General features: G+C 39.6%; 1 protein-coding gene across 1 annotated transcript in view; it reads right to left on the bottom strand.

Annotated features, from left to right (window-relative positions):
• LOC126273341 (dynein axonemal heavy chain 10) overlaps positions 1 to 16,392 on the bottom strand; it is a 1,458,287-nt gene that overhangs the window by 439,322 nt on the left and 1,002,573 nt on the right. Inside the window, exons 121-122 of the mRNA XM_049976887.1 lie at positions 13,371 to 13,523; positions 4,082 to 4,193 (exon numbers count right to left, since the gene is read on the bottom strand). Coding sequence (XP_049832844.1) covers positions 4,082 to 4,193; positions 13,371 to 13,523 — 265 coding nt within the window. The remainder of the gene's footprint in view (positions 1 to 4,081; positions 4,194 to 13,370; positions 13,524 to 16,392) is intronic.

Raw genomic sequence — 16,392 nt, 5'->3', positions numbered from 1 at the left:
AAATATGCTGCAAACAGTGACAACAATCTTAAAACCATGATGTGACATACAGCAGACAACATTTTATTAAAGTATTCACAGAAAAGAATATTTAAAAAACAAGCAGCACATATGTAATAATGGTTTACAATTTTTTATAACTATGCTACTTCTGCATGTTTTAGAATTAAAAACTCACAGATGATGGCATTATTTATTACTGAAACTAGTTTTGGGAATAAATAAATAAATAACAGAAGTGTTTTGTATCAAGGCAGACCCACAGTTCCCATACTGTTGTTTTCGTATGCAAAGATGGGTCCACGGAAGAGTTTGAAGATAAAATCATTTTAATATCTGCCTGCTCACAGCCAAGCTTGTCGCACTGTGCCCCATCCAACATCCCATAATACTATTCTTGAGCAATGGTGAAACATGGATGTCAATATCTTCCAGGGTGCAAGTCATATATATCAGCAGCTAGTAAATAAATAAAAGATCTCAACATGATTCGGTCCAACTGTCACCAAAATGGGTCTTTTTGCGGTAATTTATTCTTGTGATAACTACTGCAGTCAGTTTATTGTGAATTATTTCGTTTTTTAGACCTTGAATTCTGGATTAATTTTGTTTCTTGTTTCATCTTAATGTCATTAGCTCGCTCCAAAGTTGACTAAAAGTTGGTAATGTTTTCCTGTGGTATTCTGATGCATGAACAACAGCTATATCTCTCATTTGCAACCCAAATGACAAATCATTAGTTTCTCATAAACAAATAAAATCAAATAATGATTTTTGAAGGAGAAGACTTTTTGATTTGAATGTAATCTTTACCTAAAAAGCAGCATAAATGTATGTAAGTAATATCCGTATGTATGAGAACTTGTACTACAAACCTGTTAAAATACAACAAAAGTGCTATAATTTATCGTTATTTTCTCTGTCATTTCACAAAACTGTCAGTTTTTAATCAAAGCTTTAGACTCTTTCATAAATTCCAGGAACACATTCAATTATTTATTGCACAAGAAATAAACATTGTAGAGATGTCACACATATTGAATTTTGAAGAGAAATGCTGGAGGTTTTCTTTTACAAACATTCAATATGTAAACCATGAGTGATTCAGCAGACATCAATATGGTAATTGAATTCTTGCCACACCCGTACCAGCATGGCGTCGTCAACTGTGGCACTCACTAACCATATTCTCTCCCAGAGGTCTGCTGCATCATGTGGTAGAGATAGTACGTACACAAGAGCTTTAAATTGTCCCAACAGAAAAAAGTCACACAGAGTGATATCTGGTGATCAGGGAGGCCATTTCATGTAACAGCTGTTCCCTTACTGTAGCATAGCTGATCCATCGATGCGGCTTTTCCATGATCAGGTACCGGCGAAATTCAAGATGAAAATGAGGTGTGTAGTGGTTCACCTGCTACATTTATTCCTTTGTTTGATGTCCTCGGTGTCGATGTACTGGCTGTAAAATGCGGTGTGGAAGTCAAACACGGACTACTTTAAATGATGTAGCCGACAGGTGCACAGCTGCGTTTCACAGTACTTTAATTTCACTTTTCACAACCCCCTAATAGTACACAATTATATAGCCAGTGCACTATTGTTTAACTTTCGATAAGCCTCATTATTAGATTGCAGGAAAACCTCCAAATACTGCTACAATAGTTTCCTGTTGGACATCTACGAGCTGTAAAACCTAACAACAAAGTTTACAATTCTTGAAGAATAATCAAGTACATATGGAGAAGACACTGTCATTGTTTTCACACACAGCCTAATTGTTTAACACTTATTCCGTGGTTAAGTTGAAGCACTGTTGCAGTTCTAATCAACATAGGTCTCATCTAAAACTCGGCTGTGGACTGACTGTTTCATGACCAAAAATTGGGCCCTTATCCATCCTCATATAATGGGTACTGAACTTACACATTGTTAGAAGTTAAATTTACAGAATTAGAATTAAAACTTAATGCATTAAATTAATTGAATACACTGAAAAATTGCATCTTTTTAACGGATTCTTCTACTGCAAGAATTAGGCCAAATTATTTGTTTAAATGATGAAATTAACGTATATCATTGTGTAAACAATACTTTTAAAAAATGTTAATTACTTTGGAATTAATTAATGGATGGCTTTGCTAACATGTATTTAATAGAGCCAAATAGATACTTTAAGATGACTAGTAGTTGTTTCTCCAAATGTTTATAATTAGTACAGAATTTATATTTGTTTATACATCAACAACAGAATTCAAGTTACAAAACAATTACTGATTTCATCCTATAACGAAAGATACTAACTAGGAATAGTCAAAATAAATTGGAAAATAAATTACATACATAAAACTAAGCACAAATTTGATCTGGTGTTGTATTTTTTTTAAATTGAGGTTCAACTTTTCTCTATTATGAAAATGCAGATTATATTCATGTATGTTAATGGTAGTTAGTTAAAATTAAATAAAGAAAAAACCAATTTAAGTAGGCAGATCGCAAAACAAGAGGATAAGTAAAATTATCCTAGCTTGTTTAATCACAGGTGGAGCCTCATCCTGCTGAAAGATGAACGGCGAGTCCAATTGCATTTGAGGCATCAGCCATTGCTGCAACATTTCCAAGTAGGAATATCCAGTGACAGTGCTCTCAGTGAAGAAGAATGGCCCCTACAGTTTCTGAGATGACGAGGCACAAAAAAATTTGCCTTTGGGGAATCACGCTTAAATTCAATGCATTGGTGTGGATGTTTTGTACCCAGTATTTGACAATTACGCCTGATCACTTTCTGAACTATGACTTTCTGTATCACTGCACTTGTTGATTTGTGTGTGAAGCAAGCAGAAGTCAGTCTGAGCCTAGCTGAGTCATGAGTCTGTTGTAGATGTGTGATTGCACAGATGCTTGCACTCTGGTGTTGCACAGTTATAACGGAATGGGGTGCAAGTAGTCATGATGGGCTGTATTGATTATTGGTTTCCGTAAATGTTTTCTTTGAATTATGCAGAGTGTTTTGAATATTGTGAAGTAAATGAATTGACACACATTATAAAAATTGAAGTGAAAATGGACTACCTGCTTTATTATTACATTTCAGTGTACATATATGAAAGCAACAACCCATCCCTCTTGTAGGAAGTGACATCATCACACTAGACAACCTGCCAAGGAAGAATTCTACATCATCAACAAAAGTTAAGTAATGTATACAGTTGTTGACAGAAAACTGCTCATTTTGTATTATTATGCAAATCGTCACATTGTTCATAAATGCACAATTTTGCATACTGTTTGTTGGTTGTGAGATAATCAAAGCCAACAGAGTGAACAGGCCTGTTAAAACTGTGACTTCCTTATCAAAGACCAGTAAGCTGACTGCCAGACTGCAGATGGCTCCATTGCATGGTACTTTCACAATGTTGTCAAATTGCCACCATCCCCTAGACACCACTGCACTCTCATGTTACAGCCAACACCACCATATACTGGCCTGCCTCCACGATTACCACAAGTATGCCATGTGGCATACATCGCTGTCTGATATCCTCAATGTTGCAAACAACAATGTAGCTCTTTGGCAGTCAGCCTGATTTCTTTGTCCTGTTCAGTTGCTTGTGCAGTGTATGTTTGTATTTTCAACAGAAGTGTTACATGAAGTATATAGATGGAGTGATTATTCATCAGAGTGATTGTCTCCTATGCCTTATGGGTCTACATGTTTATTAACTGTTCCTAACCTCAAAATGAACTCTTTACACCAGTATCAATGCTCAATTTCAAGCTGATGTACGATTAACACAGTGAACTAATAGCAAGAAAAATTATAAGTAAGACTAATGAAACTCTCTCCATAGAAGGAATTGTTGATTCATTACTTAAATATCATGAAACTTTCTTCTCTTCTGGTAAATCCTTTTCCTAAATTGTTAAATGCATTTCCTGTATATGACCACTATCTATAAACAGTCTTTGTATAAATGCTCAGAATGCTGCTGCAGTGTACAAGATTATGAAAATGAAAATTTGGTACCATTAGTTCTATGGATTATGTAGTATTTGTAAATAGAACAGTGTAAAGACATACCAAGATCCTTTAGTTCTTTCCAGTTGAGTTCTTTTCCTCGATCATAAAATCCTCCTCTTTCAAATAACAGTTTCAGTAATGCTATTGGTTGCTGAGTACCGTATTCATCAACCTGAAATGTGTATAATTATCTCTTTATTTTTGCTTCTAGATTATTACTGAGTAAATGTCTTTAAAAAAATCATGCTCTTCAGTAATGCAAGAATATGTGAATTTATGCACTTGCATGTGCAGACAAAACACGCAGGCATGCATCCCCCCCCCCCCTCCCCCCCCCCCCCTCCCCCCCCCACACACACAAACACATGTGCCTGTGCTTGTACACTCTGTTAAGTGATCTAGCAAAGTATTATATGAAACTAGCAAAGACTGTAGAAATCCACTTTAGTTATTTGATCATTTTAGTGATTCTTTGTAGCTACATACTTGAAACCAAAATACGATCAGTACATTTTATATGAAAGCATAGTGGCAGCTTCTTGACATGTAACAGATACAGCATATATGTCAATAAAATTCTGTAATAAATGAACAACTACAAGTTTCGATCTGACCAGCACATCATCGCATGTCATTCATATCACTGTTGAGAAGCTGCAATTTGCACCAGTTATCAAGAAGATCTGCACAGCAGATCAAAACTGATAGTCATTAATAAAAGAAACTGAAATCCAAATGGTGTTTTGTCATGTATATATCATGGAATAAAACTTTGCTTCTGTTGATGCTGGCATGTGTTAAGTAATGAAAAAAGTCACCTGTCAACTATATCTGCTGAAGAGCTATGTTCACATAACTCTTTGGAGTATATGTCCTGTTGCTGTTTCATTCAAGTGTAAAAGAGGGAATACCGTTGCTGTGATAAAAAAATTTGTTTTGGATGATTTAGCATCCACAGTAATTCATCAAAACTTGATCAACGTTTATGAATAATATATTCTATGTTGGATGAATTCAGATGTGCCTATACTTCTCTCCAAAACGACATATGCAAAGGAAGTCCCAACACTGACAGATGAAAATATTTACAAACTAGACAATATTATATTTGGTGACTGGCCATTGAAGAGAAGTGAAATAACTGATGAAATAGGCCTGTTAGGAAAGAGAATATGGTACATTGTACATACACGATGAATTATGACAAATAATTTGTAATACAGGAGCCATATTTGTTGAACACTGGGAAACGCAAATGCAAAAATGGAAAACTCAGCACTGTTTAGAATATTTAAGGATAGATCTGTTGTGTACCAAGCAAAGAGGTGTACACAGCAAATACCAAGAGGGGATGACGTCACATAGGCAGAACCATTTACTTGGCACCTCCCAATTCTGGACAGCAGCTTCCAGATTACCCTCAGAAAAATGGTCATTTTCCTGATTACACACCACTTCCTTTAACACATGATATATATCCACTGGCAGAGTGGGCAGCCAATAGAGAATGCTCTCAACTGCAGACTACATTGCTTCCACTTTGTGCTGGTGGACATGGGAATCCTTCTGGTGACAGACACCAAAACACGACACTCTGTAGTCTTGGAGGCAGTTACAAACCAGCAGCTAGACAGTTCAGTTCAGACCTGTATTCAGTTAAGTACAGTAGCCTGAGGACTACTTTTCCAATGTAGCAGTTACTATTTATGGAGAACGAGAATTTGTAACAGAGTGTCTGCATAAATTCATTCAGTTACAGTGATAATATCGACATCTACATCTACATGACTACTCTGCAATTCACATTTAAGTGCTTGGCAGAGGTTTCATCGAACCACAATCATACTATCTCTCTACTATTCCACTCCCGAACAGCGAGCGGGAAAAATGAACACCTAAACCTTTCTGTTCGAGCTCTGATTTCTCTTATTTTATTCTGATGATCATTCCTACCTCTGTAGGTTGGGCTCAACAAAATATTTTCGCATTCGGAAGAGAAAGTTGGTGACTGAAATTTCGGAAAAATGTCTCGCCGCGACGAAAAACGTCTATGCTGTAATGACTTCCATCCCAACTCATGTATCATATCTGCCACACTCTCTCCCCTATAACGCGATAATACAAAATGAGCTGCCCTTTTTTGCACCCTTTCGATGTCCTCCGTCAATCCCACCTGGTAAGGATCCCACACCGCGCAGCAATATTCTAACAGAGGACGAACGAGTGTAGTGTAAGCTGTCTCTTTAGTGGACTTGTTGCATCTTCTAAGTGTCCTGCCAATGAAACGCAACCTTTAGCTCGCCTTCCTGACAATATTATCTATGTGGTCCTTCCAACTGAAGTTGTTCGTTATTTTAACACCCAGGTACTTAGTTGAATTGACAGCCTTGAGAATTGTACTATTTATCGAGTAATCAAATTCCAACGGATTTCTTTTGGAACTCATGTGGATCATCTCACACTTTTTGTTATTTAGCGTCAACTGCCACCTGACACACCATACAGCAATCTTTTCTAAATCGCTTTGCAGCTGATACTGGTCTTCGGATGACCTTACTAGACGGTAAATTACAGCATCATCTGCGAACAGTCTAAGAGAACTGCTCAGATTGTCACCCAGGTCATTTATATAGATCAGGAACAGTAGAGGTCCCAGGACGCTTCCCTGGGGAACACCTGATATCACTTCAGTTTTACTCGATGATTTGCCGTCTATTACTACGAACTGCGACCTTCCTGACAGGAAATCACGAATCCAGTCGCACAACTGAGACGATACCCCATAGCTCCGCAGCTTGATTAGAAGTCGCTTGTGAGGAACGGTGTCAAAAGCTTTCCGGAAATCTAGAAATACGGAATCAACTTGAGATCCCCTGTCGATAGCGGCCATTACTTCGTGCGAATAAAGAGCTAGCTGCGTTGCACAAGAGCGATGTTTTCTGAAGCCATGCTGATTACGTGTCAATAGATCATTCCCTTCGAGGTGATTCATAATGTTTGAATACAGTATATGCTCCAAAACCCTACTGCAATCCGACGTCAATGATATAGGTCTGTAGTTAAATGAATTACTCCTACTACCCTTCTTGAACACTGGTGCGACCTGCGCAATTTTCCAATCTGTAGGTACAGATCTATCGCTGAGCGAGCGGTTGTATATGAGTGCTAAGTAGGGAGCTATAGTATCAGCGTAATCTGAAAGGAACCTAATCGGTATACAATCTGGACCTGAAGACTTGCCCGTATCAAGCGATTTGAGTTGCTTCGCAACCCCTAAGGTATCTACTTCTAAGAAACTCATGCTAGTAGATGTTCGTGTTTCAAATTCTGGAATATTCCATTCGTCTTCCCTGGTGAAGGAATTTCGGAAAACTGCGTTCAATAACTCCGCTTTAGCGGCACAGTCGTCGATAACAGTACCATCGGCACTGCGCAGCGAAGGTATTGACTGCGTCTTGCCGCTTGTGTACTTTACATACGACCAGAATTTCTTCGGATTTTCTACCAAATTTTGAGACAATGTTTCGTTGTGGAACCTATTAAAGGCATCTCGCATCGAAGTACGTGCCAAATTTCGCGCGTCTGTAAATTTTAGCCCATCTTCGGGATTTCGCGTTCTTCTGAACTTCGCATGCTTTTTCTGTTGCCTCTGCAACAGCGTTCGGACCTTTTTTGTGTACCACGGGGGATCCGCTCCATCTCTTACCAATTTATGAGGTATGAATCTCTCAATTGCTGTTGCTACTATATCTTTGAATTTGAGCCACATCTCGTCTACATTCGCATAGTCAGTTCGGAAGGAATGGAAATTGTCTTTTAGGAAGGCTTCTAGTGGCACTTTATCCGCTTTTTTAAATAAAATTATTTTGCGTTTGTTTCTGATGGATTTGGAAGAAATGGTTTTGAGCCTAGCTACAATGACCTTGTGATCACTAATCCCTGTATCAGTCATGATGCTCTCTATCAGCTCTGGATTGTTTGTGGCCAAGAGGTCAAGTGTGTTTTCGCAACCATTTACAATTCGCGTGGGTTCGTGGACTAACTGCTCGAAATAATTTTCGGAGAATGCATTTAGGACAATCTCGGAAGACGTTTTCTGCCTACCACCGGTTTTGAACAAGTATTTTTGCCAACATACCGAGGGTAGGTTGAAGTCCCCACCAACTATAACCGTATGAGTGGGGTCTTTATTTGTTACGAGACTCAAACTTTCTCTGAACTGTTCCGCAGCTGTATCATCGGAGTCTGGGGGTCGGTAGAAGGAGCCAATTATTAACTTAATTCGGCTGTTAAGTATAACCTCCACCCACACCAATTCGCACAGAGTATCTAATTCGACTTCACTACAAGATAAACCACTACTGACAGACACAAACACTCCACCACCAATTCTGCCTAATCTATCTTTCCTGAACACCGTTTGAGACTTCGTAAAAATTTCTGCAGAACTTATTTCAGGCTTTAGCCAGCTTTCTGTACCTATAACGATATCAGCTTCTGTGCTTTCTATTAGCGCTTGAAGCTCAGGGACTTTTCCAGCGCAACTACAACAATTTACAACTATAATTCCGACTGTTCCTTGATCCAAGCACGTCCTGTAATTGCCCAGCACCCTTTGACATTGCAGCCCATCCCGCACTTTCCTGAGGCCTTCTAACCTAAAAAACCGCCCAGTCCACGCCACACAGCCTCCGCTACCCGTGTAGCCGCCAGCTGAGTGTAGTGAACTCCTGACCTATTCAGCGGAACCCGAAACCCCACCACCCTATGGCGCAAGTCAAGGAATCTGCAGCCAATACGGTCGCAAAACCTTCTGAGCCTCTGATTCAGACCCTCCACCCGGCTCTGCACCAAAGGTCCGCAGTCGGTTTTGTCAACGATGCTGCAGATGGTGAGCTCTGCCTTCATCTCGTAAGCAAGACCGGCAGCCTTCACCAAATCAGATAGCCGCTGGAATCCAGAGAGAATTTCCTCAGATCCAAAGCGACACACGTCATTAGTGCCGACATGTGCCACCACCTGCAGCTGGCTGCACCCTGTGCTCTTCATGGCATCCGGAAGGACCCTTTCCACATCAGGAATGACTCCACACGGAGTGCACACTGGATTTCTTCCCCTCCTTAGCCGCCGTATCCCTAAGGGGCCCCATTACGCGCCTAACATTGGAGCTCCCAACTACCAGTAAGCCCACCCTCTGCGATTGCCCGGACCTTGAAGGCTGAGAATGATCCTCTGAAACAGGCAAGGGCTCAGCCCCACTGCGGGCAGCAACCGGGGCAACCACAGCGGCAGACCGATCTGGGGACAGACGGGACGAGGTTGAATCCCCGTGATACCCGAGTCCGGCTCCCCACAGTGGTGCCCATTGGCAACAGCCTCAAGCTGCGCGACCGAAGTCAGCGCCGATTGCAGCTGTGGAAAGTTATTTAGATAATAATCCGCAAAGTTATTTAGATATCATTGTGTTAGGTTTAGGACATCATGTGCCATGCATCAAACTGCACCAAAGTTAAGCATCGTTATGTAATATACACTTAATAAATGTTATTTCTCATTGTAAAATTTTATTTTTGTAGTGGTCCACAGCATCAACATGTTTTGAGAATGAAAACATGGTCCAGGTAGACTGTATTATTTTTTATTAACTATGCGACTGGCCAATTTCAGCCTTTGGTAATTTTCAAGTATGTAGCTTAAGCTGGAAGCTTCATTTTACATTATATGAGGTTCAATAAAAATGCTGCTGAAAAGCTGTCCAAATTGACGAAAATATTCCAAAAATTCAAGAGCTTTTGCTCAGAGGCCATTGACAGACAATTTATCAACTGTCAGAGATTATCCTGAAACTTAGCTCAGCGAATTTTAACAGAAGAATTTGGAATGAAAAGGGCTGGTTGGTTGGCTCATTTGGGGGAGGGGACTAAGCAGTGAGATCATTGGTCTGATCAGTTAGGGGAGGATGGGGAAGGAAGATAGCCATGCCCTTTCAAAGTAATCATCCCAGAATTTGCCTGAAGTGATTTAGGGACATCACGGAAAACGTAAATCAGGAGAGCTGCATGTGGATTTGAACCATCATCCTCCCAAATGAGGTCCAGTATGCTAACCACTGCACCACCTCACTCGGTAATGGAAAGCGTTACCACCAAGTTTGGTCCTTGGGTTCTGACTGACAATGAAAAGGAACATCAAGCTGAAACATGTCATTCTTTGTAATAACAGCTAGAAACTGATCCAGAGTTTCTGTAAAAGTTCATTACTGGTTATGAATCATGGCGCTATGGTTATGACCCAGAAACAAAGCAACAGTCAAGCCAATGGAAGATGTCATTGTCAGTCCATCCAAAAAAATGCCATCAAGTCAAAATCAAACATTAAAACAAGACTGAGATGATTTTTTTAATGCCAAGAGCATAGTTCTTTCAGAGTTTGTTCCCCCAGGTCAGACTGCCAATCAGCTCTGTTATTTGGAAGTTTTAAGATGATTGCACCTAACTTGTGGCAGATAGAAGATTGGTTCTTTCGCCACGTCAATGCACCTGCATACACAGTCATCTCTGTTAGGCAGTTTTTAGGTAAAAATGGCATGGTTCTGCTGCCCAAGTCCTTACTCACATGATCTGGATCCATGTGACTTTTTCTTATTTCCATGCATGAAAGGAACTGATATGACAACACTGTGAGACAAGTCAAGGAAAAACCAAGGAGGCGCTGCAATCATCTCTAAAGACAACTACAAAAAACAGTGGAAGCACTGGTGGGACAACTGTATTACTTGCAATGGAGAATATTTTGAAGGGTATAAGGATGTTCATGGGGGAAGGTTATTAGAGGAAAAAGCACAAACACATGAGAGACAAAGAACATACAACAGACAACACACAAGTGGTCAGCAGAGCCTTGCACTCTAGCCTCATAGTTGTTAGTTCCAACAGGCGGCACAACCAGCAGGCTGCGCTGGCAATTATTGTCATACTAGTGGGTTGCCTCTAATGGGCGAATCAAGCACAAACTTCATGCATGAACTATGAAGCAGCAAACACACACAAATTTTTTAGTTATAGCAGTTACGCTCAAGGGCATCTCTTCGAGGAAACAGTGGTGTTACTCCTTCTGAACACATCGTCAAACATCTGTCAAATTTCGACTGCAAAAATTCTGGCCACCACAAGCCAAATATTGTCTTCTAACTCTTCAAGCATATAGGGTTACACATGTACACTTTATGTTTCAACATCCTTCCAAGATAAAAATCAAATGAATTTAGCTCTAGGGAATGGGAAGGCAATCAACTATTGTATGATGAAAAACACCTCATTATACTGTCACCAACATATTCGCACTGATTCCACTATTTTGTGAGTTTTGGTGTTTCCTCCAAGCCATGGGGCAGTGATGTGACTCCTGTGGTGTTACCTACCATGTCTGAAATGCAAAATTGGACTGCAGGTTCCAGCCACTGCCAGGTGGTTGAATGGAGGCTTTCACAGGGCAGGCAAAGAGAAAGTGTTTTTGAGTGTAATAATACAATGACGTATATTGACAAGAATGTAATGGATTTTCCATAAATTTTTCTGTATGATCTCTTATAAAGAGCAGATCTCATGTAAGTTTCATGTTGAGCTTAATAAATAAGCAGTGAATGTTATTTATGGATTTTATCATTGGAGTCTTTGATATATCATACAGAAATACTTAATTGTTTGCAATTTGAACCCAAGAAATCAGGGGAGGTTCTGGAATGAAGGCACTGTATGAGTTTAATTTGGCCGACCAGGGTGGCCGAGTGGTTCTAGATGCTACAGTCTGGAACTGCGCGACCGCTGAGGTCGCATGTTTGAATCCTGCCTAGGGCATGGATGTGTGTGATGTCCTTAGGTTAGTTAGCTTTAAGTGGTTCTAAGTTCTAGGGGACTGATTACCTCCGAAGTTAAGTACCATAGTGCTCAGAGCCATTATAACCATTTTTGAGTTTAATTTGGGAACATAGTTCAAAACAAAAGTTAAGAAGTAAACCTCTAAACAGAGAATTGCAGTAGTGAAAAAACATGCAGGACTGGACTCCAACACAGTTTATCGTTCACTAATATATCAAAACTGGTCTGGCAGAAAAGACCAGCCTAAGCAAACTGTGTTGCACTAACTGCAAACCACACTCCTGTTTTCATATCATATAGAGAAACTTGACGTAATTAAAGAGCATTTCCAGAATTCCAGTGTCAAATGTTCCTTATTTTCAAGTGTCCCAATGAATGCAGCTAAGGTTCATCAGAAAAAGAGCTTTTAAGGATAAATCCCTCCATCATACACAGACTGCAGCTATGGTTCATCAGAAAAAAGAGTTTTTAAGGATAAATCCCTCCATCATACACAGACTGCAATTTCCATTTGCAGTACTGATGTCAAGCAACAGTATCTGGATTGGTTAGCCATCCAGTGCTGTTTCTATGTGTGGTTGCAGTTGGAGTTTGCGGACAGTACTGTAAGCTGGTGAAACTGAGACACCTGCCTAAAATGCTAAATGGTGTAACAATTTTCACAGACTTCTTTCCATGGCCAATGCTAAATAGTTTATTCACAATTAAACATGTGGTTCTCAGGAGATTTGTTTGACTAATACAGATCCAGTCTCTTACAATTTCTAAACTATGCTATGTATTGCTGGATAATTGGAACATATAGACAGGGAAATTTTTCAATAGAGACAAGCTGACTTTCCACATGTTACTCTCCTTTTGTACAGTTTAATACAGAAAACATGCTCTGGTTCTTTGTGTATACCATAGTGAACAGTAACCACATACAATGAAAAGTGGAAAAGGACACATACACTCAATCATTAGACATACAAGACATTGTTAACTGTTAACCCACTTGCCACGGTGTTCAAACAAAAGATGAAGGGATCAAGCATTGATCAAAGATTACTTATGGGGGATGGGTTTCTGTATAATGCTGGCAACAGCACTTGCATTGTACATGAAATGAGTTATATATGGGTGAATCTCCATTCATGTTGATCATTGACTTCAAGAGGTTCAGTTGTCATTATTAACTAGTGTATTAACAACTTGGCTCAGAGTAAATACAAAGTCAATAGGCACATCTACAAATTGCAGATGGATAGTTTTTTGGAGATATGTTAGAAATGGTCATTATGTGATCACTTCACCTTTTAATTATGGTATTTAAAACGACAGTTTACTTGGCAACAATAGTTTACTTGATCTACAAATCTTGAAAACAGATAAGGGGTTGAGAAAAGGTGTAAGGAAACAAAGAAATAATAAAATACCTCACTTACTGCAACACTATACTAAATAATAGAGTATGTTTATAATTTTTATACCTGTGGCATATTTAAATCGTCAATGAAAATGACCAATTTCTTCCCCCTTGGTGGTCCATATGTATCTTTTGTTCTTTTTTCCAATGACGCTTCAATATTACCTTGCACATCCATTGAAGTTGTGCGAGAAGAAAAGTTAACATTTAGCACCAGCTACAAATAATAAAAATTTGACATAAATTACCATTACCACATTTTTCCCTTTGAATAAAGTTTCTAATAATAATATAAATAATCTATAGAGTGGGCCACACCAATGCAAAGAAAGCTGTGCATGTAACCAAATGTTATATATTGTATAAATATCTAGAGCATAGTTCATGACTGTTTTTTTAGAGAGCTAAGGAATTCTGAAAACTATGTGTTAGTGAAGCACAAGATGTTATCAGTGAGAACAGCTCATCAAAATACATCTGCTTCCTTTCTGTTCCATTGAGTAATTTGAGGTGTTTTTTTAGACTTTGTTTCAATCATAACATATCAGCTTCATCTAGCTCATTATTAGAGTGTAGGTCTCACTATTTAATAACAGTTTTCGGGTCTCTTAATGGAGGATGTGGTGTGATTATTCGTTCTCTCACTCATTTGTGCACTTCACCTTTACAGTTTGTTCACCTTCTGTGATCCTCCATGACAAAGAAATTGTGTTCAATGTTTCAAAAACATCAATTTCAGCTTTTTAAAATTTATTTTCACTCTATTGCTTCTCTTCTGGTAAATCACCATCATATTGTCCTTTACTACTCAAACAATACTGAAATTACTTGGGCTTCAGAGAATAGCCAATTTCTACACAGCTGAAAAAAATTTGATTCTCAAGGAAACAAGACACTAAACTGTTATGCAAAATGTACAGATGAGATAGACAAACTAACAAAACACATTAACAATTTGGTGGAACTAAATGAAAGTGTGGGATCATTCAGTCAAAAGTCTCCCAGTCATGCACAGAAAGTTGGACGTCACATGGTGTGAGATCAGTGTGACTATAGTGTTAGATAGAGGGTGGCCACAAAATACAAGGCATTTGAAGGAATGGGAAAAGACAATGTCTGTCAATGAGTGAGCAGTTACATTGCACTGTGGTGGTATTCTTCATTACAATCAGACCAGCTGTGTGGCTGGATTGAAAAGTTTTTAGCAAACAGAACACAGCATGTTGTTCTCAATGGAGAGACGTCTACAGATGTTAATGTAACCTCTGGCGTGCCACAGGGGAGTGTTATGGGACCATTCCTTTTCACAGTATATATAAATGACCAAGTAGATAGTGTTGGAAGTTCCATGCAGCTTTTCACAGATGATGCTATAGTATACAGAGAAGTTGCAGCATAAGAAAACTGCAGCGAAATGCAGGAAGATCTGCAGCAGATAGTCACCTGGTGCAGAGAATGGCAACTGACCTTCAACACAGACAAATGTAATGTATTGCGAATACATAGATAGAAGAATCCTTTATTGTATGATTATATGATAGCAGAACACTGGTAGTAGTTACTTCTGTAAAATATCTGGGAGTATGAGTACTGAACGATTTGAAGTGGAATGATCATATAAAATTAATTGTTGGTAAGGTGGGTGCCAGGTTGAGATTCATTGGGAGAGTCCTTAGAAAATGTAGTCCATCAACAAAGGAGGTGGCTTACAAAACACTTGTTTGACTTATACTTGAGTATTGCTCATCAGTGTGGGATCCGAACCACGTTGGGTTGACAGGAGATAGAGAAGATCCAAAGAAGAGCAGTGCATTTCGTCACATGGTTATCAGGTAAACGTGATAGCATTACGGAGATGTTTAGCAAACTCAAGTGGCAGAGTCAGTAAGAGAGGCGCTCTGCATTGCTTTGTAGCTTGCTCTCCAGGTTTCGAGAGGGCGTGTTTCTGGATGAGGTATCAAATATATTGCTTCCCCCTACTTATACCTCGCAAGGAGATCACGAACGTAAAACTAGAGAGATTTGAGCACACATGGAGGCTTTCCAGCAGTCGTTCTTCCCGCGAACCGTACGCGACTGGAACAGGAAAGGGAGGCAATGACAGTGGCACGTAAAGTGCCCTCTGCCACACACCATTTGGTGGACGTATATGTAGATGTAGACAATAATACCCCAAGACACCATTTGGATGAATTTACACTAGCAAGCATTACTGGGAATCTGGAAGAAGAATTAAGTGTGCCAGTTGTAGCTCAGGAGTTTGGTAACACTCACAGCATCGTTACACATGCATGGGGTGCTTTCCCAGTCACAGGCTGGCCATTGTCAACTACAGCAGCAGATGACCACTGCAATGCACCACAGTTAGCTAGGGACCCATATCAAACAGTAGGTACAATTCCTACCACATTTTACTGGTCTGCAGGATATGCAATCTCACACTCCATAGTGCAATGGGCATTGCTTGGGGTTGATCTCTTTGCCTGATGACCAGTACTTTGTGTTCTGTTGACATCCACACATTGGTGGCATCATTTGCAATGGTGTAAAGAGCATAATGCGGCGTGGGGTCACATGATCTCCACGCTTAAGATCACATTCAGTATGATTACCAATTCTGGTCATACCCTTCAATGGTGGGTGGTGGAAACACATAATGCATCCAGGAACATTGTCGATAATGATTGGCTTAATGGTCCAGATGTTATGGTATGGGTAGGCATAATTTTACATGGGTATACTGACCTACATGCCTTTGAAAATGGTACACTCATCTGTCAACGTTATTGTGAATGGTGCTGCTTCCCCCTCTGTGTCTATCCAGTGGTGTATTCAGTCCTAACATTTTACATGGACAACAATGTGTGAAATACATCTAACAGTGCAGGAGGCGAAGCCCTTGTTACAAGAGAATATTTGGCAAATGGACTCACATGCCCATTCCCCTGACATATCTCATTGAGTACATGTATGATGGATTTGGGAGACATATTGCAGCACTTCCACATACACCAATGACCATAAGCAAAAGTCAACCTCACTGATGCAGGAATGGAATGTTCTGTCACCAGAACACCTTACTAACC

Source organism: Schistocerca gregaria, chromosome 5 (assembly GCF_023897955.1).
Source record: "Schistocerca gregaria isolate iqSchGreg1 chromosome 5, iqSchGreg1.2, whole genome shotgun sequence".
NCBI classification, from domain to species: Eukaryota; Metazoa; Arthropoda; class Insecta; order Orthoptera; family Acrididae; genus Schistocerca; species Schistocerca gregaria.
This window is presented reverse-complemented; position numbering and strand designations above follow the sequence as displayed.